At 51.6% G+C, this 27,864-nt stretch overlaps 1 protein-coding gene across 4 annotated transcripts in view; it reads left to right on the forward strand.

Moving 5' to 3' along the window:
* The first annotated feature begins 9,863 nt into the window (after positions 1-9,863).
* The window catches only part of FAM3D (FAM3 metabolism regulating signaling molecule D), a 38,417-nt gene continuing 20,416 nt past the window's right edge, over positions 9,864-27,864 (forward strand). Inside the window, exons 1-4 of one of the 4 annotated variants that reach the window (XM_045807553.2) lie at positions 9,864-10,030; positions 21,477-21,527; positions 23,342-23,449; positions 25,942-25,965. In XM_045807553.2, coding sequence (XP_045663509.1) covers positions 21,515-21,527; positions 23,342-23,449; positions 25,942-25,965 — 145 coding nt within the window. In that variant the 5' untranslated portion in view covers positions 9,864-10,030; positions 21,477-21,514. Of the gene's footprint in view, positions 10,031-19,273; positions 19,370-19,478; positions 19,731-21,476; positions 21,528-23,341; positions 23,450-25,941; positions 25,966-27,864 lie in introns of those variants that run through there. The other 3 variants (XM_087866902.1, XM_045807552.2, XM_087866903.1) reach the window with 3 other exon arrangements.

Genomic DNA, 27,864 nt, shown 5'->3' on the forward strand with positions numbered 1-27,864 from the left:
GATTACGGAGAGCTGGAGGCAGCTTATATTGGCTCCCAAGAGTCAGGTGTTAAATTTTCAGAAATCTTGTGACCCAATTGTTAAACACAGACATTATGAGAAGTTAAATTATTTAAACTTACAAACTAAATAAATCATATTTTTTAAAGATTTTATTTATTTATTTATTTATTTATTTATTTATTTATTTATTTATGTGACAGAGAGACAGCCAGCGAGAGAGGGAATACAGCAGGGGAGTGGGAGAGGAAGAAGCAGGCTCCCAGCAGAGGAGCCCGATGTGGGACTCGATCCCGGAACGCCAGGATCACGCCCTGAGCCGAAGGCAGACGCTTAACGACTGCACTACCCAGGCGCCCCTAAATAAATCATATTTTAAAAAGGTAATAAAGACTCAAAACTCATCAGTTCCTAATTATTTTTCTACATTTTACTTCTATCTATGACCTTGAAGTTGTAGGCCAATATCGTCTATGTAGAGTGGAAATGCTCTAGAGTCATGTGCTACCATGCATGGCCTCCCAATTCCGCACTTAGTGATTTTGCAATGGCAACTTCAAATTGGCCATAGTGTGTGTATTTATACCACGGAAATTGACAAACATTACAAATCCGAGCTTGATTGACTGCTTTGTTGAAAGTCTAGATCCTAGACCTTAAGGAAGTGATGGGGAAATGTTCACAATGCAGCAAACTTGAAGTGTGCCATGTGCTGTAGACATTGCAGTTAAGTTGAACAAAAAAATCAAGGAAATATTCTTCCAGTATTCAAAAACTGTTCTGTAATTCAGCAAAGGAGTCACTCGTGTCATTGGCAATCAAGCGAAGTTTTGACATACATCTTCAAAGTCACTTTCATCTTACTTATTAACGTAAATGAAAATATCAACCAAAGTTCATGACAGAACTACACTTGCTCATCCAATGACATGAAAGACCTCTTTGCCGGGACGCCTGGGTGGCACAGCAGTTAAGCATCTGCCTTCGGCTCAGGGCGTGATCCCGGCGTTCTGGGATCGAGCCCCACATCAGGCTCTTCTGCTATGAGCCTGCTTCCTCCTCTCCCACTCCCCCTGCTGTGTTCCCTCTCTCGCTGGCTGTCTCTCTCTCTGTCAAATAAATTAAAAATTAAAAAAAAAAAAAGAAAGAAAGACCTCTTTGCTGAATCAGAAAGTGATCAAGTATATATTCATAGTCTGATGGTATCAAATCATGGTTGAATTGCAACCAAAAATTGGCTAAAACAAGACTCGGCAAGAGTGAATGAAAGCATTCTGTGAGAGTCAATGACCATATGAAATTTATAAGAAAGAGTATTGTGTGTTGTTTTTATGTAATAAGTGTGTGTTTGATACACATCCTTCATACCAGTGCAATATAATAAACCTCGTTATGTATAGGTGTGCCTACGTGTTTTTCTGAAGAGCTGGTTATGAACTTCCATTCCGGACTTGGGCTGGTAGAGACAGACACAGATGACTGTCAGTGAGTTGAAAGCAATCGTCAAAGTATGAATGAAGATGTGAGGCAATAGCAGGGATTGATTTCTTTCTCTAACTGGAAAGGTATGAGGGGTAATTTTTTGACCCAGGTCACTACTCTCAACTACGTTGGGGAGGGTGCAGTTCAAAGACTCAGGTGAGACACCAACTCCCCACATCACCCTCTCCCCGGCCAGGGCACAGACTGGCCCAACGTTGTGACTCCTTCCGGCTCAATAAGGAAATAGACATTTAGAAAGCTGTCAACCAAGGGGTTCCCTCTGCTGCTCCCTATCTGAGTCCTGATTCCAGATCTCTTTGTGGCCTGGGAGATAGGGTCATAAAGCAAGTCCTCAGCAGCCATCCGGACCTCCTGCAAAGAAGAAGGACAATGAAGTCAAGGATTACAAAGAAAGACATCAGTTGACAGGGAGGAAGCATCCTACTTTGAGCCAGGCTCCATGTGAGTTTTACCTGCAGCATCTCATTTAATCCTCGTGACAACCCAATAAGGACATCTGTCTTATCAACTTCATTTTACAGAGAAGGAGACTGGTGCTCAGAGAGAGGAAGTGACTTGTCCAAGCACACTTGCACTGCCAGTCAGTGCTGGAGCCAGGATTTGAACCCAGGTAAATGGACCACGTGCACATTACAGCGATGGGAGAGGCTGGATCTTTCCCAGCCATCTTAGCGAAGACAATACGTGAGCAGGACAGGAAAGCACAGAGAACATAAGGCCTCATCCACATCCATGATGACAACGATGATGAAACATCTGTAAGAACTGGGGTGGGGGGATTCTTCCATTTCATTTGGCTTTCAGTTTTGTTTTGTTTTTTTTTTTTTTTTGCTGTTAGATTGTTTCCTCCGACAAGACATAAATTTTTCATTGCTTTCACAAATTTTTATTGAGTTCCTACTACATTCTAGGGGTGAGAATTACAGCAAAGAACAAGAAAGACAGTAGGAAACAAATGACAGAGCCCCTCTTTTGGCATCCACCCCAGACTGCGTCAGAAAGCAGATCTATATTTGCTTTTCATTGTACTCAGGGGTTCCAGCCTGTTGTCTAACTCAGAGAAGGTACTCATTGAGTATTTATGGGTGAATGGCTGAATGCATGAATGCCACAACGGGTAATCATGTCACCTTCCCTTCCCCATTCCAAAGGTGCCTGGAGACAATCAGAATGAAGAAATTCCCAAATGTGCTCAGTGTCTTGCTTTCCCCCAGGCTGGCCCCACCAGCCCACATCCTGACTGGCCCACCCACTCAGAGCCCAGCCGCTGGGAGGGAAGCTCCAGCTCACCCACCCCACGCCGTGGTTCCCTGGACTTCTGCTTCCTCCACAGTCACTGGAGAAGACAGACCCCATAGCAGAAGGGCAGGTTTGAGCCAGCATGGCTGCCTGGAAGCTGGGAACTGTGAGCCCTCCCATCTGGGATGAAAGGACAATAGCTGTGAGCCCCAATAAAAGAGTGATGAGGTGGCCATAAAGGCCAACTGCTTCCTCCCCAGACCATCGGGCTCCTTGCTCCACCTGAGCCCTCCCCACAGCATAAAAAAGCAGGGCAACCTCCAATTTGCATTGCAAGGGTTTATCTGCTTTATTTTTAAACCTGTGCCCCCACCTAAGGAGGACTCCACCTAAGGAGGACTCCACCCAAGGAAGACACCGCCCAAGGAGAACTTCACCCAAGGAGAACTCCACCCAAGGAGGAGCCACCCAATGAGGATTCCATGGTCTTGGGGAGTGGGGCACTCAGCTGAAATGAAAGGCCAATGGAGAGGAACACAGAGTATTGATCATGAACTTTATTGTGATGATTATAAAGTGATATCTACTAGGTGTAGAAAATGTAGGGGGCAAGAAAGAGTTGTGTCAAGAAGAAAATTAAAATTGCCATAATCTCACTTGTGAGAGACGTTGTTAGTACTTTGCTGCATTTCTTGCAGCCTTTCGTCTGTATGTGTCCATGTCTTCACAGTGTTTAATTGAAATCCTTCATAGAATACAGTTTAGAAATCTGTGACCACGTGGAAAGAAAAGGAGAGGCCAGATGCTGTTTTCGCAACATCACGAAGCCCCTCCCCACCTCCATTTTTTGGCAACCGGGAAAGATGAAGGGAGCTCCAGAATTATGGCTGGTACTGAAGTTGAATTATGGTCAATACTGAAGTTCTCGCCACCGTGACAAGTGGTTTGGAGTGAGATTTAACTTGATTTAGAAAAATAAAGAAATATGACATTTCTTATACCTGTGGTGTAGAGTAAAATTCATACCACTTGAATGGATGAGTGGATTGACAGATGGCTGCCTGGATAGCAGGTAAAAAAGAGGAGTAATAGAGAAATGGAAAGAAAAAGAGAGAACAAAGGAGACACACATATATATGCTTGTATGTGTGTAGAATATTCTAGAAGGATACTTAGAAATTGTGAACAGTAGATCCATCTTGGAAAGTAGGTAAAAGTGGGCCTTTAAACGGTTATTTTATTACCTCTGCACTGCTTTGAATATTTTACCATGAGTCGGCATTACTTTTCTAATTCCTAAAACATTTGAAGTGATTTTCCCACCTCAGCTACTATGAACACGTTAGGTTATGTAGCAAAGAGGGATTGAGGCTGCAGATGGTATTAAGATTGCTCATCAGCTGACCTTAAAATAGGGAAATTATCCTGGATGATCCAGGTGGGCCCAGTGTAATCATAAGGGTCCTTGAAAGTGGGACGGGGTGAGGGAGCAAAGGAGGGAGTCAGAGAAAGATAATGTAAAGATGGAGGAAGGGGCCACAAGCCAAGAAAGTAGCCTCTAGAAACTGGAGAAGCGAACAAAGCAAATTCCCCCGGAGCGTCCAGAAAAGGATGCAGCTGTGTGACATGGTGAGTTTAGCTCTCTGAGAGCCATGTCAGATTCTAACCTGACCCCGCTGCCCTCCCCCTCCCCCACACAGAGTGACCCACGCAGGGCACAGTGTGGCCGGGCTGCCTGCGGACCAGGCCTCCGAGCCCAAGAGCTTCTGTGCCAGCCCCCTTGCACCAGTCCTGGCATGGACAGAAAGACTTCCATTCCCACGGTCCGCTGTTGCTGTTGTTCAAGGGAACAGCGGCAGCAAGGAAAGAAACGAACGGAGGGATGAATTATTAATGCTTGCAAACAGAATCTCTAACGCTATTAGCATTCTGTCCTTCGCTGCGCCTCTCACGCCAAGGCACTGATTTTATTTCATAGCAGATCAAGGCACACGTGGCCGCATTGGATTTGGTCAATTAACAAGGGCGAGGAAAACGTACATTATTTGTTGTTCCTGGTGGGACCCCTGGGCCTAGTAATGTTGGTGCCTTTCCCCCGGCTTCAACACACACCTGCTTCCTTTTGTTATCAAGGCCCGTGGGTGTCGCGAAAAAATGCTGGGGACATCTGCTGCCAAAGGGAGTGCACAGAAATCCCTGCCGAGGTCCTGGTCCGGCTTCTTCTCAAGGATTAGAACTCGAAAGATCCGTGCACTGAACATTGATTTCCTTCGTAAAGCACCTCTTTTGTCTTTGGACACCCAGCCGGTTGAATACAGCCTACACAAACACACACACACACCTGTGTACCCCTGTGCACGCACGCATGCTGATGGGTACCCAAGAAGCAGACACACTCACGCTTTCGGGCGCCCACACTTAGATACACACACAGTGAGTCAGCTCAGCCGCTTTATCTCAGACATGCGGGGGATGGGGGTGGGTTCTGCTCCTCTGGGCTTTTCTCCCTGAGCGAAGCATTCTAATTCAGAATGCTTCCCCAGCTCTGGGGAAATAATCTTCAGATTAGTTTCTTTGCCTGCCAGGAACAGAGGGCTATGCTCGATTTTTTAAGAAGTGCCTTATTTCAGGTACTGCTGGGGGACCCTGAGTGTTCTGGAGCCCCTGAGAAGGTCCCAGCTGGTGTCCCTGCGGCTCTCAGAGATCCAGGTAAGTGGGTGGTGTGTGTCCCTTCCCAATTTCCCACTTGTGAGCTGTGTCATCAGCGGCAAATTATTTAAATCCTCTATGCCTCAGTTTCCTCAATTGTAAGTTGTAGGTAAAAATAGTACTTCCCTTGGAGTGCTGTGTTAGGATGAATTCTGATTATGCATGTACCTTATTTAATGGAGTTCCACACAGATAACAAATGGTCCGAAAATGCTGATTCTTTGGCTATTATCCCTAGAGCCAAACTCATCTAATCCCTCTATTTTTTTTAAGATTCTATGTATGTATGTATGTATGTATGTATTTGAGAGAGAGAGAGCACGTGAGCATGAGCAGGGGGAGGGGCAGGGGGAGAGGGAGAAGCAGACTCCCCACTAAGCAGGGAGTCTGACACAGGGCTTGATCCCAGGACCCTGAGACCATGACCTGAGCTAAAGGCAGACACCCAACTGACTGAGCCACCCAGGCGCCCCTAATCCCCCTACTTTTTAGGAACACACACACACACACCTTAGACTGCTTGAAGAGGCAGTGCTCAGAACCTGGCCTTCTATTTGAATAGCTCTTTTCCCCATGGTTTTGAAAGCCCTGCCTCTGTATATATGTCTGTAAAAATGTATTGCAGTGTACTTATAACCACACCCACACACACACCCTCACCCACACACACACACACACACACACACAGGAATCATCAAACACCTGGCTGTTGAGGAGGGTAAATGGAGGTGGTGCTTTGTAACAGGCAATAGTGTGCGATCATTAAGAAATCGATCTCCGAGTTTCCAACGACGTGGGAAACGCCTCGGCTCTGACGCCGGGTGAAAGAGAAGGGTCCAGACCAGGAAGCGCAGGAAGAGTTCCATTCAACAATCAGGGGGAGGAAATAGGCCAAAATATTAACATCATTCCCACCACAGGTTATACTTGCCTGATATTTTTTCCTTTGTACTGTTCGGTGTTTTCCAAAATTTCCATGACAGGACTGTATTATTTTTATAACTAATTTAAAAAAATAAGCGATTGAGTTGCAGTTGCTCCCCTGAGGACATGCCGCTGGCTGGCAGCCGAGCCAGTGCCCTGCACCCGTCAGCAATGGGAGGGATGGTGACCATTCCCTCCTGGTCACTGGGTCAGCCTTCGGCACCAACACTCCCCAGGGAAACAAATCAACCGTCACACACCAGTAATGGCACTTTTAAGACCTATTGCCAAACCCTGAATCCAGACTTAACACTGCCCCCCATTCCTGCAGTGTCGTCATCTGAGAGAGAGAGAGGGCATCCCAGCCCCTTTCCCAGGAAAAGTCAAACTCACAGATGATACTACGCTAATAAGAAGTAATTATAGGGGGCGTCTGGGTGGCACAGCGGTTGAGCGTCTGCCTTCGGCTCAGGACGTGATCCCGGCGTTATGGGATCGAGCCCCACATCAGGCTCTTCTGCTATGAGCCTGCTTCTTCCTCTCCCACTCCCCCTGCTTGTGTTCCCTCTCTTGCTGGCTGTCTCTATCTCTGTCAAATAAATAAATAAAATCTTAAAAAAAAAAAAAAGAAGTAATTATAATCACGGAGTTTGCTGAGCATCTACTATGGGCCAGACCCTTCGAACAAATTCTCATAACTACCCCGTGACACAGGGATTACCCCACTTTGTAGAAGAGGAAACCAAGGCTTGAAAATGGGAGGGCACTTGCCAAGGGCAGCCAGCAGGTCAATAGCAGAGTCAGGCCTGCACGCGCCAGGGCCCGTGCTCGGACCCTGCTCTGTGGACTGAGCAGCGGGGGAGCCCCTGGGGCACACGGGAGCCAGCCTCAGTGCTGAGACCCGGCTGGTTCCTCTCTGAGTGAACACTGGAGAGAATGTCCCCTGGGAGGCCTGCTCGGGCTGTTGCTTCAGTGAGGGCTTTGCCATTGGAAGGAAAATGAAGCAATGATTTCATGATCCTTATTAACTTCTCCAAGACCTGAAGCCCTTGGGGAGACTGTTCTGGGCCTTCTCTTCCTCCCAGGGCTATTGCAAGGATGCCTGCGACCCAGAGTGGGGGTGAAAAAGCCCAGGGTCACACAACTGCTCTGAGTAGAGTGGGGGGGGGTCACAGCTTCTGGGCCCTGGACCGGGGCTGTCCCTATTGATCCCCCCCCCCAATGCAGAAATGAGCTGGCACTCATTCGTTCATTCAGCAAACCTCCACTGAGCATGTGCTGGGCACCAGGCATTGTTCTAGTGAGCAGGACAAACAAGGCCCCTGCCCTCATGGGATTCACTTTCCAGTAAAGCAAGACCAGTGACAAGTGAACAAATATTCAAGAAATATCCTTTCGGGCTGTCATAAGTGCTACAAAGAAACTAAAAGAGGATTGCCCCTGATGTTAGCAGAATAACAGCCTTTGAAGATGCCCACGTCCTCAAACCCAGAGCCCCGCCAACGCGTGCCATTAGTTACACAGAGAAGGGAACTAAAGTTGCAGATGGCATTAGGGTTGCTAACCAGGAGATCTTGAGACAGGGAGAGTATCCTGGAGAATCTGGGTGGGCCCAATGTCTTCACGGATCCTTAAGAGTGGAAGAGGGAAGCAGAAGGGAGAGAAGAAGATGGGAGGGACCCGATAAGGATCACCGATGCGACACTGCTGGCTTTGCAGATGGAGGAAGGGGGCACCTGGGCGGCTCAGTCGGTGAAGCGTCTGCCTTTGGCTCAGGTCCTGATCCCAGGGCCCTGGGATCAAGCCCTGTGTCGGGCTCTCTCCTCAGCGGGGAGCCTGCTTCTCCCTCTGCCTACTCTGCCTGCCGCTCCCCCTGCTTGTGCATGAGTGCTCGCTCCCTGTCAAATAAATAAATAAAACCTTAAAAAAAAAAAAAAAGATGGAGGAAGGGGTCATGAGCCAGGGGAAGCAGGCAGCCTCCAGAACTTGGAAATGCAAGGAAATGAATTCTCTCTGGAGCCTCCAGAAAGGAGCACAGTCCTACCTACACCTGGATCTTAACCCAGTGAGACCCGTCAGCCTTGTGACCCTCAGAACTATAAGATGGTAAACGTGTGCTGTATAAAGCCCCTTCACGTTCCTTCACAGAACTTACCGCAGTTTCAATTCCATGACTCACTTGTCCACTTTGGGAAGCAAGGCAGACGACCTTGATATGAAGGTCAGGCCCGAAGGATGAAAATACACCAGCCATGGGCGGAGCTGTCCAGGCCGGGAAGAGGGGTAGGAAGGAGGCAGGAGCAGACGGGAGGCCAGGCCTAAAACCAGTCAGGATGCAGGGACCTGCACACCCTCTTTGCTTTCTGGGAACCCGCGGGGCACCAGAGCAGCAGGCCCGGGGCCGCCTCACCGACAGCAGCGGCTGCTCTTCCCTCGCGCCAGCTCCTGGGCATTCGTCTTGATCTCCCGACCGCTCTCTGACCTCGTGTTTTGGGATGGTCATTGCAAAGGGGCGGCAGCAGTTCAGCATGGAAATCACCAACTCCAGCAGCACCCTCTGCCAGCAAAGAGGAAGACCCCCCCCCCACCAGGAGCCTATGTGGAACGCGGTGCCTCCCGGGAAAGGACTCACCCTAAGGGGGAGAGTTCTCGGGAATGAGAAGCATGAGTAGTAGCAAAGCTCGGGGGTGCTGGATGGAAAGTGGGGAACACTGAGTCCTAGGGAGAGAGAGACGCAATCAACACTACATTTGCCATTGTGCTAAAATCCTACCATCTCCTGGCTCTTCTCTGTTCCCCTCCCTCCCTCCCTCCTTCTCTCTCTGGCTTCAACTTCTAACTCGTGCCCCAAACTGTACCCAGAATCTTTGGCCCAGACCACTTCCTGTGCTGGGTCAAGGGCACCTCTCCTCCATCATGCAGGCTCGCTGTCTTCAGCTGCCTTTATCTCCCCCACCCACGGTGTGTGTTTCCTCCCCATGCTTACCTGCCTGCTTCCTCCAGCAGCAGCCACCCCGGCCTGGAACCTCCAAGCAGGTGACAGCACTTCACTCACTCACTCGATTGTCCCCCCTTCACCCCCAGGGCCAGGAAAGGGAGCCAGGAGGGGTTGGTTTGTGCGGGGGGTGGTGTCTTCTTGTGTTTCGTTTTCCTTTCTGAGGCAGCTGATTGTGATATTTCAATCCTGGTTAAACTGTTCAAATCCCTCCCGAACTTCCTCTGCCAGGGCTAGGGGAGCTCAGTGGGGAAGAGACACTCACAGCCCACGCCTAAGCCAGGGCCCCAAGGGGCTCTTCAGCCAGACAAGACTTTGAACTCATTTCCTCCTTTGGATGAATTTCCTCCTTCCTGGGAAGATTGTTTAACACGGTAGGGAGAGTTTATAGCAGGCTTCTCTGCAGGAGGGCAGAGCCAGGGCAGAACCAGGAGGAGCTGGCCCGTACGAGGTACCCACGAGCCACTTCGTCCCTGCCTCTGGGCCTGCTGCAGCTAGAGAACCCGCCTGGGAGGCCCCAGCCCCTCCGAGAACCAGCAGGCTGGCCTCTCTCAGCAGCTGGTCCAGGGGGGTGGCTGGCTAGGTCAGGGACCCAAAGCACCAGCGGGAACATCTGGCCTCCTCCACCGAAGCAGGGAAGTGGGAGCCTTGAGCCCTCAGGTATGTTTCCGCCAGCACAAGAAAGAGCTGTACTTCTGGGTCCACATTACGGAGAGAAAGGAAAATAGAATTGGGGTCGGTGGAAGACGAAAGAGCGAAGGAACGGGACAGCCAAGCCAGGGATCCGATCCCCCGCCTTGCAGGCTTTTTTCCTCCACCGCAGGGGCCCCTTGGCATTCATTCACTCGTTCATCTCTTCATTCAGAAAACACAGTTGATCAACCAGGAGCCACAGCAATATTTAAAGAATGAATGGAAAAGGCCCCAAATCTCATTTTTCCCTGAATATAATGATCTGAAAAGTCACAACAAAGGTGCGTGGTCTTGAGAGATTTTCTAGCCGTATGATTTCAAGGGAGTCGCTGCCCTTCACTAAACCTCAGTTTTCTGATCTGTAAGATGGGAGTGAAAGTCTGGCTACCCCCTGCTGATGGCCGTGGTACTCTGTCTAGACATCTAGGATAGCCATCACAAAACACATGAAGTCGCATCTGTGACGTGCCAGGCTCTGGGCTAAATGCTGTCTACGTAGTAACACATTTAATCTTCATACCAGCTCTAGGAGGTAGGCACCATTATCATTCCCACTTTGCAGATGGGGCAGGAAGGCACAGAGAGATTAAATAACTCGCCTGAGCAACGTGGCTGCAAAATTTATGCTCCCCGACTCGAGGCAGCCCTGCCTCCCTAGTGCAGTCGATTCAGAGTCCGTGGCTGGAAGAGAGCGGGTCAAGCCTACCCTTCCAGATGATTCATTCAGTAAGCATCAACTGAACACTTCCTGCATGCCAATTAAACAAGGATACAATGATTAACTAGGCAGGATTAAAAAAAAAAAAAAAACAGATATGCGGGTGCCTGGGCGGCTCAGTTGGTTAAGTGTCTGACTTGGTTTCGGCTCAGGTCGTGATCTCAGGGTCCTGAGAACCTCAGCGAGGACTCTGCTTGTCCCTCTCCCTCTGCTCCTCCTCCCACCCCCACCCCCACTCCATCTCTCTCTCTCATAAATAAAATCTTAAAAAAAAAAAAGGTATGGCTCTAGCCATCAGATAAAAAACAATTTGCACAGGTAGTCATTTCAGAACACTTGGGACATGCACCATAAAGGAGGTAGGAGTCAGGACAGACTTCTCGGAGATCAAACTGCGGAGGAATGCTGGTGGGAGGAGGGCAGGGGAGGTGAGCATTTGGCACACCGCAGACTCTAAGCGAAGGGGGAGAGGGAGGAAGGGGGGGCAGTCCTGCAGGGAGAGAGGGCAGGAGCTGGCAATGGGAGATGAGGACAGCAAGGTGCTCACACCCCCCCAGGCGAGCAAGTTGTGGGAAGGAGTTTGGCTCTACCTGGTGTTTGCTGTGGTCTGTCTGTCCACCCCCATGCATCTGCCAGCCCCTGTTCAGGCTGGCCACAGCTTACCTGACGCCACGCCAGGCCCACCAATATTAGACAGGCGGGTCTCCTGTGAGGACGGGCGGCTGCCATTGGGGTTCTGTCTTACGGTCACCATTTACACCCCTCTCTGAGCTCACTCCACGTTCACAGCCCCGCCGCTGCATGCCCATAGGAATTTGGAAGTCTGCAAAGCCAAGGGTTATTTCCTGGGGTGCGGGCTGCTGGAAGCCAGGGTTTGCCAACGTGCGCTTGGGCTGGGCATTTCCTCCTCGTACGAGAGCAGCCTGTCTACCACTGCTGGGCGGGCCTGGCACAGCCCCAGCCCACGTTGGGGTGACAGCCCCGGGGCTCGCCTGGAGTCCCGCAGCATAGGCCCTGTGGAGGAGGCAGACACTTCTTATGGTTGCTACCAATCATTTGCTTTGGGAGGCCCCAGGAGACAGAGGTGGGAATACCAAGGTCTGCTCCCCAAGGACATCGCCTCAGGAGACAAAGACATACAAGTCATAGAAAGCGAACCACCCTTGGAATTTGAATCCCAGCTCTGGCTTTTTCTTGCTGTGTTACCTGGGGCAAGTTACGTCACCTGTCTGTGGGTTAACTGTGACTGGAAATGGGAAAATTCTTGTGTATCAGGTGGTACTCTTCTGGCTGCAAGTGACAAAAAAAGGAAAAAAAATTCAAACCAGCCCTACAAATAAAGGACCTCTATCGGCTCACGTAATGGAAAAGGCCAGGGATCCACTGGCAGGCAAAGCTGGGTCTAGGGGCTCGATGACATCTCCAGGACTCTGACTCCATCTCTGGGATCCTTTCCTCCATGTTACTTTATTCTCAGGCAAGGTCTCCCCACAGTGACAGACAGGCATCAACGTCTACAGTTCTAAGTCATCTCAAGTCAGCAACCCCAGCGGAAAGGCAGATCCTCTTCCCTGGCAAGTCCACCAAGAGCTCTGGGAGGGCTGTGATCTTCTCAGCATGCCCATCTCTGTGACCAAGAAATGGAGTTAGGCCTGGGCCACGTGGCCACACTTGGAACCAGGAATGGGGCCGTCCCTAGCCAACTGCACGGCAGGGAGCAGAGGAAGGCAGTATGATGCCTGAAGCAAAACCAGGGTGAGCACCAGAGAAACGGGGACTGGGTGCTAGAAAGATGACCCAAGCAGTGGGTGTCCACCACAGTCTGGCTCCAAGCCTCCCTGCTTCATTTAATCACAGTTACCAAAGTAATGGATGGCAATATTGCATCCGCCACTCCACTTGTGTGACCTTGGGCAAATCACTTAATCTCTTTAAGCTGCTGCCAGTAACATGAAGTCAATAAAAGAATCTGCCTCACAGTACTGTTGGGAAGATTAAGTGGAAGGACACGGGGCTCAAAACTGGCCAGCTAACAGTACGAAGACTTATTAGAATCATCACTATGATTATTATTAAGATGATTTTTCCTTCAGAGATATCTGGATCCCACATGTCCCTGGGGAAGATTTATCTCCTAAAACCTTTCCAAAACCCCACTGATGTCACTGTGGAGGCCGCCATCTTGTTAATCAAAGAGACCAAGACCCAGCTCTCTCTGATGGAAAGGAATAGAATTGCCCCCTGGGTCTGAGGGGAATTTCGTCATGCTTGACCTGCTGAAGTGATTCAGATAGGCCAACCACAGGCCATGGCTCAGGGGATGAACCCAGAATCTCCAGGCAGTCCCATCCTGCTAGAGTAGCCCTTTCTGATGACACATAGCCAGACTCTCAGCAAACAGAAGTTCTAGTGGCACAAACCAGCCTCTCAGGCTAATGTACCCAAAGATACCTAGCAACCTGAGATTACCCCATCCCGGGGGGGAGGGGAAAGACCTGCATGTTTGGCCGGATACCTGCTCCTTTCTCCTGCTGCTCTGTCAGGGCCTGGAGGGACTCATTCCCGATCCAGAGCATACTTTTCTCTCATTCTGGAGGGATTTCTGCCTCCTCAGGAGGTAGGGGGGAGGGCACAGGGGCATCCCCAAGCAGAGCACAAGGGGGCCTACTTGCTTAACCACTGTCGCTTACAGAGCATGTCCTCCATAGCAGGTATTATGCGTGGTGTGTACTCTCGAATTTAATTTTTACTAAATTAAGGGTTGTGCTGGCCACATACAGATAAGGAAACCAAAGCTGAGAGGACTGTGTCCACAGCCCCATGACAGAACCCAGATGGGGCTCCAAAGCCCCCCACTCAACCACCATATTATATAGACTCAAAATCCCAGGGTCCAGATGAGGCCTCTGCAAACCTGAAGGGGCGAATATGGCTACAGCTGCCAACGCCTGGGTGCCCCCTGAATGCCGGGCACTGAGCAAGGCCCCTTCGGATGATAATCCAGTCAGGGGAATTTGTGCAAGGACAGGCAACTGAGCCCTGCTAAGCGAGCAAGGGGCTGGTGGATCCGTCCCTGAGGAGCACACTGGCTGCTGGGTGGAAAGGAGGGACAGAATGACAGGAACTCTCTCATCCTCTACAGAAGGCTTCCTTCTCCACCTCCAACGGCTGAGCCAAGCCCAGGCAGGCTGAAGGTCAGGAAGGGAGCACCAGGGCTCATGTCCGCCTTGGGCTGAGAGGGGCAACACCCAAATCGGGGTTGGACAAACTAAGGCCTAGGGCCAAATTCAGAGCCACCCATTTTTATAAATAAAGTTTTATTAGAACATAGCCACATTCATTCATTTACATACCGCTACTCCTGCTTTCCCACGTGGATGGCACAGTTGACTAGCTGCGACTGAGAGGCCCAGAAAACCCAAAATATTTCCTCTGGTCCTTGGCAGAAAACTGCCTAGCCCTAGTCTAGAGGAGTCGGCCGCCGTGGTTAAGAATGTGGGCTCCTGGGCTCCTCTCTGGGATCCTTCTCTTCCTCTGCCTCTCACCAGCTGTGACCCGACACTCTGTGCCTCAGTTTCTCCAAATTCCTCATTAAGCTGTTGAGGATTAGAGTAGTTAACATAAGGGAGCCTCAGAGCAGCAGCTGGTACGTGTGGGGTTTTTGTCTTATTCTGGGAAACAGCCCAGGAGCTTGGGGAATAAGAAACCTCAATCCTGCTCCTGCCACACCTTCTTGCATCTCCTACTACGTGGCCTCGCACGCCCAGTAATTCTACCACCGGCCAGAGCTGGAGAAAACCATTAAAACCATAAATAAAATTCAAACAGGGCATAATGGAGATAATGGGTTTATTTTCTTCTGAAATAAATGTCACTGGCCCAAATTGTTCGAGCCACCGGCCTTATTGTTTACAGATTTATTTGCCGTTTCTATCTGTCTGTATTGGTGACATGATCAATAACGGCCTATAAATACCGGGGGTTTACAAGAAGGACCATTTAGAGAAGGAAAGGCGGCCTCTGGTTCCTCTGCTTGCGGCACACGGGCTTGGGCCTCGTGGTCAGGATTCAGGACGGACTTCAGGGACGACTGGAAACTCAGGGCCAGCGGCAACCAGGTCTGGGCAAGACCACACATGTCCCCTGGTCCCGGGCGGGACTCTGAGCAGCACCTGACTCCCGAGTGCGCGTGCACGTGTGCGTGCGTGCACACACGGGTGCCCACGTGCTAGTGCCTGTGTGTGTCTGTCAATGTATCTGTCACTCTCAGTCTTTGAGTGTCTCTGCTTTTTCATTCTGTCCTGTCCCTCTACCCCCATCTCCTTTACGTGCCAAGGGTCTCCCTCAGGCCCTGTGGCCCCTCTGCAGCTTCCACCTCCCACCCCAGTGCATGCAGGATTCACCCCTTGCGAGGAAATCTGCCTGCATGGGGGTGGGCGTTCAGAAAGAAGCCCACGGAAGAGCAGACAGCACGCCCCCTGCCTTTGGGGACAACATTTAGTCCACAGAATTTCCAGGGATGATGAGGAAAATGGCCTGAGCTTGCATTTAGCAGGAAGAGGCTACTTAGATTCTAAAGTCCGAGCCTGTCCTCTGGACAGAGTTCACTTTGGAGAACGCTGCAGGGCATGGGGTGAAGGAAGAAACCACTTAGATGGACGGAGCGTCCGTGGTGCGTTTGGGTCTTTTCTCCCTTAGTTTCTTTCCCAAACAGAAAGCCACTCACTTCCCTCTAATGGCATTTACTGCACACCTCCTATGTGCCTTGGTGCCAGCCTCAGGGACAGGCATGAAGAAGGCCCTCAGGAGCCACAGCCTTGAGAGGAAGCTGGCCCCCAAATTAGGCTGACCATGAAGCATGACAAGGTGCCTTAATGGAGGGATTCCTTAATGGAGGAGCCAGGGATCAGGGAAGGCTTCTCGGAGGAGGTGCTACTTCTCCACACTGAGCTGAAGTTTTATCACTGGCCCTGTTTAATTCTTCCTGTGGCCCCCTCATCTCCCTCAGAACAAAGCCCAAGGTCATTACATTAGCTCAGTCCTTAAGGGCTAATGTATAATTAGCCTAATGAAGTCTCCTTCCCCCTTCACTTTGGTCTCTACCATCAGAGTTTCAGGTTCTGCCTCTCCTCTGAGCCTCTGCACATGCTGTTCCCTCTGCCTGGAACACTTTCCAGGAGAACTCCATCTGCCAAGATGCCACTTCCTCCAGGAAGTCTTCTCTGACCACCCCCTGGCCAGGAAGTTCCCTGAAGGAACCCCTGCCTGAGCACCCATTCCACCGTACCATCCACATACCTGTCCCTCCCACCTTATGCTGTGTGTTTCCAGAAGGTGAGAACCTTATCGGTTCTCTGCTCTGTCCCAGGCCCCCAGCATTGTGATGGCACAGAGGAGGGTCTCAGCAAATGCAGGGTGAATGACTGAGTTGTATTTTTTTAAAAAAAAGATGTCACAGAGATCCCCCAGTAACGCCTGACCAAGCGGACTTGGAGGCCTCAGACCCGCTCAGCTCATGCCCTTGTGCTGTCTCAGACTGGTCTGTGAGAACAGAGAGCCTTCCTCACATCCAGCAGGTTTCCTCGGGTTCCAGAAGGCCAATGCTGTGAAGAGGACCCAGCTCCGAGTCCACCTGGCCCTCGTCCCACACTGAGAAGTCCCCACTCCAAGGATGACACACCCCATGTGCCAGGCCCAAGACTCCTGTGGGAAAAAGTCAGAGCCTCTTCGGCTCTTCGCCAGAAAAGGCGCTGTGCTGGCTGATTACATCTGCCGCGTGGTAGGTCACAGCCTAGCTGCACCAGTGCTTGTCTGTGCCACCCCTGCCCCAGAAGTTCCACTGCTCAAATGAAGGAAAACGTGAGCCCTCATGGCCTGGGGATAGGACTCTTCCTTAATGCAGAATTATCCTTTGAGGTCCAACGAAAGTACTACTTTTTCAAGAGTCAAGCCTTACTCCTGGGCACACGGAACTCCCTCGGGCCCAGTCCCCTTCCTTGTTGGGCTCCAATGAGCGTGGGGCAGCTGCAGGCCTGCCAGCCACCAGTGTGGTCAGCCGTCTGCTGTCCTCGGCTGAGGGTGTGACTCTCGGCTCTGCCACCACAGCTGTGAGACCGCTCACTCACCCCCTCCAGGCCTCAGCTTCGTCCCCGGAGAAGAGGAGACAGTAGGATCCAACTTACGGTGTTGCCACGGGGATTCGGCAAGATTTATACACAAACTTCCTAGCCTAACTCCAGCTGCACTGTAAGCACTCAATAAACGGTAGCTAGTTTAATTGTTTTCTTGCTCATGTATTATTTTTATTATTAGCTATAAAGTGAGTCTGGGGCCTTTTCTGCTCTGGAACTCGGACGGTCTTCCAAGGTACGGTTCTGGGCAGAGAGTAGGAAACCTGATTGCCAGCAGGTGCTGGGAAGCCTGAAGGGCCAGAGCTAATGGGAGTGCAGCCATCAAGCTACGCTCGTTGCTAATTGCAACCTGGTTTCTCCAAGCTCCGTATCAGGCCTCCAGTTCACTCCTCCTTAGAAACAACCTGCTACACAGAGAACAAAGCTGAACCTGTGGCCAACACACATGTCAGGGAAAATGCCGAGCGTGTTCGCGGAGCTCTTCCCATTTTACCCGTGGCTTAGGGCTGAGGCAGAAGCGACTGTTGGCTGAGCCTGGATCCTTACAATGAGCTAGGAAACAGCTTCCAAATTCTGTCTTTCCAAAGACAGAGAGCTGCTTGGGTGAGGACCTGAGACCAAGGAAGAGTTGCCCAAGTGGATGAGTCAGGGAAGGGCAGGCCACATAGAGAACAGCATGTGCGAAGCTGGTGAAGGAAAGAGCCTCATTCAGGGCAGCCCTGAACGTCTAGAGCAGAAAGTGAAGTGGGGACAGCAGATGATGAGGTCACTCTCATGCCAGGGTTTAAATCATGCAAGGCCTTATAAGCCAGTGAAATACTTTGGCCTTTATCCTGAGGGCCTTAGGGACCAGAGACCAGACTTAAGCAGGAGAAATATCCGTTTATTTCTCCATTGAGGTGCTTTCCTCAACCCTCCTAGCCTGGACAGAGAGTCAGCCTTTCTCCATCTTGGCTCTGGGACAGGTCAGGGTTGAGTTCGAAGGCATCTGAGTATAGAGGACTCCAGGCAACCGGAAGAAGCCGATGTCCCAGCTCTCCTAGGACCATTAAGAAATGTCACAAACAAGCAGGCTGTGATGGCATTTTGGTTTCGTAGGAAGAGCAAACATCCGCATAGGACTCCTGCCAAGGAGGTGTGTCAGCAGGAAGCAGCAGGGTGAACGGGGCCTGCCGGCGGGGAGGAGGGCTCGGGGGGATGTCATCAGACCAGCAAAGCCCTTGTAGAAGGCGGCCTCCCTGCCTGACACCCCTTTCAGGACAGGTGGATGGCATCACCCTCATTTGACATAGGAGGAAGCCAGGGCCCAGAGAAGTGTGCCCCAAAACACACAAGTACGGAGTGACTAACACAGGTCTGTCTGATGGACCCAAAGTCCACCCTCTTTCCCGACGTCTCACATTTTTTCCTCCCTGACCCTTTCCAGACCAAGGCCACAGCGCTGCCCCATGCACAGCCCCAGCATCTGCCTCTCCTGGCGGGTTGGTAGAGTAGCTGAGAAAGGGGCCCCAGCAGCCCCAGACACCCAGGTGTCCAGCTTAAGGTCATCGGGGGAGAAATAGCTTCTCTCTCCCCCGATTCCAAGAGCTGTCCCAGGAGAACTCTGTTTGGCCTTTTTTGGGTCACATGTCCCCTCCTGAACCAACCACAGAGAAATCACAGGGCTCTGACTGCCCAGCTCCTCTTGACAGGATGGGGTGCCGTGATGGGTGTTTAACCTTGATTTGGGGGGTCAAGAAAGGCTTCCCAGAGGAAGTGACTTCTACACTGAGACCTGAAGTAGACGTAGGAGTGTCGCAGGCAGAGACAGACAGGGAGTAGCAGGGCAAAGGCTCAGAGATGGTCCAGAGCATGTCTTGCTCATAGCCATACCCCCAGCCTAACGCCCAGCCTGCCCTCCCGTGACTGCACAGAGACTGCTTCAGAAATGAAATCCACAAGTGGCTGTGTGGCCTTAGACAAGTCACTTGCCCTCTCTGAACTTCAGCTTCCTTCTCTATACAGTGGTTTCATTGTCCTAACCTTTCAGGACTATGCAAGAAACCAGTTCATTCAGTCCCCAAATATTCACTGAGCACTTCCTCTGTGCTCAGCATTGTATGGGGCCTGCAGGAGACCAGGCCTGCCGCAGAAAAGCAAAGCACGCTTGTGACTTACGTACCACCTGGCCAGACCTACAGCCAGAAATCCATAGGGGTCCAAGGGGAGGGGCAGGACAAAGGGAGAGGCTCAGGACAGTGAGGGCGGACAATGGGCTCTGCCTTCCTCCTCCCCACCCCTCCACCTCCATCCCCTCCTTTCCACCCTCCACCCTCCCACCCCACCAGCCCTGTGACCACATACTACCCTGGGGCCACCATATGTGCGCAAGGGCAGTCAGACCTTTCTCCCCGTGCCTTTGCCCCACAGCTCCGTAACCTGAATAACAGGTTGCGACAGACATTCTCGCAGGAACAAGTAAGAAAGAAACTTTGGGGTTTGGGTGGCTGCGGAGGGAATTCTTGCCCCACCCTTAGTACCAGTCCCAAGTGCCTTTCTCCCTCCCTCCCCACCCCCAGCAGACCAGTCCCGGAGCCCAGGACGCCAGTCTTGGAGCTGGAGACTCCAGACCACCCACGGGCTGGCAGGGCGAGCCAGTTGGAGACTCAGGAGACTGAATAGCCCGGCAGGTGCTGAGGGGACAATCGGGGACTCAGCTAGGAGGGACATCAGGCTGGAAGAACCCTCCCCACCCCTGCCCCTCCCCACCCTGCTGCCCTGAAGCCAGAATCCCTGCTTGGCATGGGCAGGACTGTGAGAAGCTAGCCCCCCCACCCAGGTATGCGCCCCAGCCTCTATCTCTGTCCTACGTCTCTCCTCTCTCTCTCCGAATGGCACTCTTTCTCTTTCTGAATCTGGGTGAATGAATGTCCTGAGTATTTGCTCTTTACCTCTGCCCCTTTGTCTGCTTTCCTCCTCTGTCCCTGTCTTCTTCTTTCTCCTGTGTCCCTGTCTGTATCTCTGCTGTCCCCTCTGCCCCTTGTCCTTTGTCTCTCCAGGTTCTGTCTCTGGCATGCTCTCTGTCGGTATCAGCGTCTGTCCGGTCATCTATGCACCCTCATCTACCTGACCATGTTCCCATCCTTTCATCCTGTCCGGCCCCCAGCTCTGCTGGGCGCTCCACATGTGTGGATCCCACGGAACGACCTTCCAACGTCATCCAGGGTCCTGGGCTCCCAGACTGTAGGGCAGAGCCTATGAACATTCAAAAGCATAATATACAATTGTATCTGAAAAAAAACAAAAACAAAAACAAAACGGGGGTGGGGGAGAGGGTGATAATTTGAATTTCAGGAAGTAAAAGTTCTACAAAATCACTGTGGGTGGGGTCAGGCACCCGCTCACCTTTCTCACCTGGAAGGACCTAGACAGTAGGCCAGAGTGGGTGGGAACATTTTCATACTTAGCAGAAGGAAATGTAGATTTGCCCTTGCTTTTGTTTAAATATCAAGGACTGACCCCTCCCTACTGCTTCCGTGGCAGGCACTAAAGCCTCCTGCCTCTTACCTGGGTGCTTGGTGGTTGGGCTTTGGAGGCGGTATCTGTTGAGATGGATTCTTAGGATAAAGAAGATTCTGGAGTGGGGAAGGGGTAGGAAGAGTAGTGGAAGCAAGTCCTTGCAGTCAGAGCCCTCCAGCTGTGGGGGTTCAGAGACTTGGAACAGTTACTACCAGCCCTGCACTCCCCTCCCCTAGGTTCCTAGAGACCTGCTGGGGGTCTTCACAGCTGCTGAATCCCTGGTAACCGCCCAGCACCTGGAGGGTGGCACAGGTGAAAGGTGCGGCCAAGGGTAACCCTACCCCTGCCTTGTGCTCAAGAAGGGAGGAAACTCCAATGTCAACTCTCCTCTGGGACAAAAGGCCCTGAGAGTGGGACCCTGTGGGGATTGGGCAGTGGAGACCTGCACCCAAATTCTGACTGTGACCCTTACAAGCTGAGTAAGTGTGGGCTTGCCCATGGTGAGTCTTGGCTTCCCGACCCCTAAAACGGAGGAGTGTGAGGATGAGAGGAGATAGTTGCATGTATAGCAGCCGGCACAAACTGACCGGTGATGTGAGCGTTCTCTCTTTACTCTTCATGTTGGCCCTTACGCAGAAATTGCTTGAGCTTCCTGACGGTTTTACTAGAGCTAGCTAGCTCAGTGTCTCTCAGCTAGCTGGAGGGACGGAAGGATGGACGGGTGGAAGCTTGGATGGATGGATGGATGGATGGATGGATGGATGGATGGATGGATGGATTGATGGACGGACAAATAAATCCTCCAAGAGACAGCGGCTGGCAGACTACACCTTCCTCTACCTAACAATCTCTGCACTCAAAAAAGACATGTTGAATTGAATATAAAATTCTAGGGGCAAAAGTGAAGGACAGGTGGAGGCAGAGAGCAAACAGATGGCAGGTGGTGAGGAACCAAACTGAAAGGGCTGTGATCTCCTCCGTCGGAGGTACCCGTCCCTGATCGTCCATCTTACTCATTTTCAGACCCCAGGTGCCAGTTTCCAATTTGATTTCCTTCTCTCCACAGGCTAACGTTGACCGCAAGCCGCTCCTCACCTGGACAAGATGAGAGTGTCAGGTAGGGGCCACGTTCCGAGGATTCAAAGTCTCAAGGTTGAGGTCTGATACTGGTTTAGGAATCATTTTTTTATCAGGAATGCAGCCAGTCCCTGGACGCAGAGGTTTTTTGGCTGTCTATGCTCTCGAATGTTCAGACCAGACTAACTCCAGGAGGAAACCCATCCGGGGGAGCCTGGAAGATGGGGAAAGGCAGCTTGCTGCCCCGAGGCTGAAGGGCTGGAGAAGCTTTGGCATCATGGCCCCACCACCTGGGATCACAGGGACTGACCCTATTTGGGAAATACCTGACCCTGGAAGGAAGTAAGGGCTCAAGGAGGGCTATCCTAGAATCTTCACACCACAGGACTGGGCACGAGGAGCAGCCTTTGCCTTCTCGTCCATGCTCTCATGCTGTATGTACCCTGTTTGTACAGATAGGGAAACTGAGGCACCAAGTAAGAAATGGACACAACTCATTTATATTCCCAAATAGCTGTGAGGAAGTTAAGAGCACAAGTTTTAGAATCAGTGCACTTTTCTGGATTCAAACTTACCAGCCAAGTGACCGCCTCCCTGAGCCTGTCTCCTCATCTGCAAAATGGGAATGATCAGTAGTATCCAACGGAGGTTTACCGTGAGGATGAACTGAGATAATGTATGTGAAAGCTGTTGGCGTGCTGCCATGAACAGGATATATGTAGAATGTGAACTGATACCCAGGGAGAATTCTGGGTGCCTCCAGCCACACTGTGCCCCAGAAGATGAGGGACTCCCACAGACCTGAGCCGTGCCCGTACATGATCCAGGGGGCCTTCGCCCCCATCCCAAGTAGCCAGAGGCCAGCACAAGACTCCAGAACTGAATTCAGGGCCACACAGAGGTCAGGGGCAGAGCTAGAGAACATGGCCCGAGGGCAGTGGGGCCACCAGAGTCCCTGTGCTAGGAGGTGTAGTGGAGCCCACTTCTGGCCCTCGTGGGAGAGTGAGGGAAGGGAGTGAGACCGGGAGCTCTGGGGGGGCTGTCCTGTGTGTGGGGTTGCTCCCCACTGATGCAGAAGCAGCCAGGCTGTGAGCCCGGGGAAGCCACGTCAGCAAGGCAGAGTGTGTTCCTGTAGGTAGCGTCATGCGGTTCTTTGTGGTGGCTTTCAGGGGGAATGATGGAAACTGTGAGGGACCAGCCGCAGCCCCAAGCCACCCTGGAGGCTGCCTACTAGGGACAACCATCACATCCCTCCCAACAAGCTGTGGGCTCAGAAGCAAAGCTGTCGAGCCATGTCCACTCTGTGACTGGGGCATTCCTGCCCAGAGAGGCTGAGCTTCTGCCAGAGGTCACACAGCAGCAGTGGCTGCCCGGAGCTCTGGACCCAGCCTTCCCAACTCCTTTGGCATTGGGCTCACCCCCTCTGGCTATCTGCAGCAGAACCTGCCTTCTGCTCGGCTGCCACACCTCTCAGGCCTCACCTCAAGGTGCTGGATAAAAGTGCAGATTCCCAGGCCTCACCCCTCAAGAGTCTGTCTCTGGATGGCTGAGTGGAGCCCAGGAAGGACCATTTCTAACTCTTTCTCCCTGTGGACCCACCTTAGGAAATGTGGCCATGCAATCTTGCAGCACGATCTCACCATTTGATCATTGCCTGAATTCACACACGGTCTCACCACGTGGTCCCCTGACCTGGTCCAAGGTGTGGGCGTTGGTCTGGGGCTACAACAGGGGGTCTCCTGGTGGGGTCTCATGACATGGTCTCACTGTGGGGATTTGGTAAAGACTCACAAGTAGCCTTGCTATTTGGCCTTGTGATGAGGCTTCGTGGCCGTATCTGCTTGCTCTCTGCAGGTGTGCTTCGCCTCCTGGCCCTCGTCTTTGCCCTGGTCGCCACATGGATCTTTATTCGCAGCTACGTCAGCTTAACCATGAAAACTATCCGTCTGCCCCGCTGGCTGGGTGAGTGGGGCTCACTGCTGGGTACAGGGACTATGGACCAGGATGGGGCCAAAGATATTCCTCCCGCCATCTGTGGGTGACCCAGGAGGCAGCCAGACATGGCGGGGTGTGGGCTGCCTTTGGGACTCCAGCCTCTGTGGGGGTGGAAGCTGCCAGGAAGGCTGGAGCCCATGGGGAACAGAGAAGTGTTCCAAGGCCCTGGCCATAACATATGCCTGCATCAAGGGCCAATTTGGAAATGTGATTCCAAGAAAAAAAAGGACAGAGGGAGGAAGAAGGAAGAAAGGGGGGAGGGAGAGAAAGGAGCCAAGAGAGACAAAACTGAGCATTGAATGGCATCCAACTGCAGGTGCTGTCACCTCTTCCTGAAACACTCTTCGCACAGATGTCCCTACAGCCAGCTCTTCTCCAACTTCAGGTGTCTGCTCAAATGTGACCTACTCAGAGAGGCCTTCCCTAACAACCCCAGTTGCAGCATGCCCCCTCCTTCTTCTTTAGCCCCTCATGTCAGCCTATTTCCTTCAGAGCTTCACCATCATCCATCATTAGGGTGTTTATTTATTTGTCTAGTTGGTTGTTTTGGGTTACCATCCCCTAGAATGTAGGCTTCTTGAAGGCAAGGATTTTATCTTGTGTACATCCATTTCTCTAGCACTCAGTGCAGAACAGATGCTCAGTAAACATTTGGTGAATGAAAGAAAAATGAATGGATGATGGAAGCATGGATTGGTGGATGGTGGATGGAAGGATGGGTGAACGGATGGATGTATAGGTGGATGAATGGATAGGTGGCTGGATAGATGATGGGTGGATGGATGGATGGATGATGGATGGATAGATGGATGATGGATGGATGGATGATGGATGGATGGATGAATTGTTGATAGATGGGTGGATTGGTGGATGGTGGGTGGGTCGGTGGGTGGATGGAGAGATGATGAATGGGTGGATGGATGTGTAAATGCATGGATGGGTGGGTGGGTGGATGATAGATGAATGATGGATGGGTAGATAGACACATGAGTAGATGGGTGATGGATGGGTGGATGGATGGATAGATGGGTAGACGGATAGATGAGTGGATAATGGACGGGCAAATGAATAATATATGGGTGGATGATGGATGAGTAATAGATACCAGTTACTTACATGCATAATCTCATATAATCTGCACAAATGGCCCCATGAGGTGATCCATGGTTGTGGAGTGGACTCATACGTGACCTCATGGTGTGGTTTTATGTGTAGTCTAAGAAAAGAGAAGCTTGGAGAGCTTCAGGGAGAAAAAAAGTTGCCCAAATTTCCCTTATAGATGTCAGCAGGAATGGGAACCCAAGTCTCCCAGGTCCAAATCCTTTCAAAAGAAAGAAAGAAAGGGAAGGGGTTTATGCCTTTGCATTTGTCCTCCTTGTATTTAGAGAACCACCTCCACTGACATAGTCAAACTTAATAACCTCTAGTGGCCCAGGCTAGCTCATAGCTTCACAGCAGCTAGAAGCCAGTCACCCTAGAGAGGAGTCTCCGAGATCCCACACCTCACCCACTTCTTGTCAAGCGCGGCTCACACCCATGTCAGGATGAATTAGATAGACCCATGGGGGCCACCATGTCCCCAGCCCCAGGGCACTGCTTTTACAGAGATGGACTTGGCTGTGCTGACAGCCTGGGAAGAGATGGGCCCAGGTCAGTGTAGGAGGCTCAGAGCAGAAGTGGAGCTCAGGGGCATCCTCTAGAGAAGAGAGCCCCAGCCTGAAGTGAGAGAGAGGACAGGTTTGAAAGTACACCCCAGAACTCAGCCACCTGAAGTCTGATGAATCAACACCTCCAACCAACAGTCATGGAGCAACTATTCTGTGTTAGGTCCCAGGGACCCCAAAATGAGAAACATGTGGGCCCCGCTCATGGTCTGAGTCGGGAAGACAAATGGACTTAATTACAGAATATACAAAAACAGAAGTGATGATCCAGTCTCGAGAAATGCTTACAGTGACAGGACATGCAACCAGTGGGAAAAGGGGCCGTCGAAAACCGTGAACGTTCAGCCACTGGAAGGGGTAATATTCATTTTCTTCAGAGGTTCCTAGTCTGGCTGCACACACCCCCCACCTTATTATTTAATGCATTAATATAGAAGCATATATATTACTGTAGTACAAATTTATGTTTTAATATTTTATTATTATACTGATATATAGTTGGTTTCCATTCTATTCTATTCTATTTTATGCATTTAATAACATGCCCTGTTAGAGTAGGAAGTGCTGTGTGTGCGTGTGTGTGTGTGCGAGTGAAGGGGCGGCAGCAGTAAGTGAGAGAGGGCTCCCTGACAGGGTGGGACTTTTAGAGCTCACTTCAACATCCCCCACAGCAGGAGAACCCTTGGCCAGGCCAGTGCCAGCCTCCAGCCTCCGGCCTCCGGCCTCCAGCCTCCGGCCTCCAGCAGGGGGCACCCAAAGCATTTTCTCACTAACAAGATTGTGTCTTCTCTCCAGCAGGGTCGGACTCCAAGGAGATCAGTGAGTATCACCCCAGCCCCGCCTTTGCCTTAGGGTGAGATTTCCCAGCACTGCTCCTACTGGCCCTGCAGGCCTTAGAAAAATCCTGGTGTCCAGAATCTGCCCAGCTCTCTCCTCTCATGGCCCGATGGTGCCTTCTGAAGCCCCCGAGCCCTGTAGCAGTAGTGGCCTCCTCTCAGCCATTCAGACTGATGGAGATGACTCAACTCTCCCTTCCCCAGTCCCCCCGCCCTGCAGTCTGGATTGCCACCCTTGTCACAGCACCCGGCCCTGCACAACCACCTCCCCACTCTGACCCCCACTGAGCCAGAGCCCTGAAGATGGGCGCCGTGCTTATCATCATCAAGCAGCGACCCCAGGGTTGGTTCACAGTTCCTGTTCCAAAGTATCAGGGGCCATGTGGGGCACTACAGGTGCCCCCAGAGTCATACAGAAAGGGGTGCTGATTGTCTGTTGGGGCAGAAGTGCCCAGTGTGCCGAGAGAGATAGGGCAAAGTGTTCTGGGCTCCGGGAGGGCTACCTCTTCCAATGGGATGAGGTCAGAGGAGGCATCAGGGAGGGAATGGCAAAGGCCTAGAGCCAGGAATGTGTGGGGCTGCGGGGGAGACCATGGCTCCCTGCAGAGCCCCAGAGTCAGGCACTGGGAAGTGGGAATGCCCAGGCCTCCAATGCTGGACACTGCAGCCGCCCGAGCAGGGCCTCAGCAAAGACCCCAGCTCCCAAAGTGTGCAGAAGGTAGAAGGGAGGGACAGTTATGATGATGATGATGATGATGATGATGATAAGATGATGGAGGACCTACTACGTGCCAGACACCATATTCAGAGCTTTGCAGGCATCTCAGGCAATCCTCACCGCAACCCTGGTAGGTGCTATAATTATCCCCATTTTATAGGTGGGCACACTGAAGCTCAGAGAAGTAGGAATATCTTGGCTAAGGCAACACAGTGGTACATGGTGGAGCTGGAGTTCACCCACAGGCTAGCCCAGAGCCCACCCTCTCAACACTCCTTGTAAGAGGCAACATCTCCAAGTCCCCCTTCTCCCACCGCAACATAGTAGTGACTGAAGAGGGTCATAGTTCCAGGAGCAGAATTGTGACCGAGAAGGGCATGGGAGCCCCCGTGCACTGTGGGATTACAGAGAGCAGAGACCAAATGGATCAACACAAACCATTCGCCCCACAACTGCGACTCCATTGACCTGAGCGTCCTGAGTCATATTCTGAAGTAGACAGAGTCATGGCATCTCGGTGCAAACAAGCACTCAGGCATCATCTGCTAGGGCCAGGGCAAATCCAGGCACACATGCTGCCTCCTGCCCCGCCCACCCTCCTGCTCGATATTGCCAGTCAATCCAGAACTTGCCCGCGGGCCCGCAGATAGTCTCTACAGCTTTATCATTAAGCCTCTAAGAGCAGATGCACTGACAGTTCAGAGAAAAGCTATTTGACAACCCTGATCTAAACCAGCTCCCTCATTTTACAGCTGGCAAAGGTAAAGGGAGAGACTTCTGGCAAGTCACGCCGCTGATTACGGAAGAGCAGCCCACATTTCCTGACCTCTCCCCCTCCCGTGCTCAGCTTCACGCCCTCAGCAACAGCACTAGGGGTTTCCAGAGGGCTTGGATCTCAGGGTTTGAGACAGCTGGTGGGGGCAGCCCCCCACCCCGAACCCAGAGAGCAAATCCCCTGCCTCCCAGTGGCTGAACCCCCTGGACATCATCCCCTTCATCCAGTAGCTGGACCGTGAAGGCTTTATGGTCAGAAAATCAATTCTGGAAAGCCCGCTTAAGCCAGCCTGTTGACATCAGGTTTATCAGACTTAGCTGCAGTTGATTAGACTCTGGGCAAACTCTAGGGTGATATCCAGGGCCTGGAACAATCCCTCCAGCACAGGT

This window comes from Ursus americanus, chromosome 14, assembly GCF_024610735.1.
Source record: "Ursus americanus isolate L20-20 chromosome 14, mUrsAme1.1.p, whole genome shotgun sequence".
NCBI lineage: Eukaryota > Metazoa > Chordata > Mammalia > Carnivora > Ursidae > Ursus > Ursus americanus.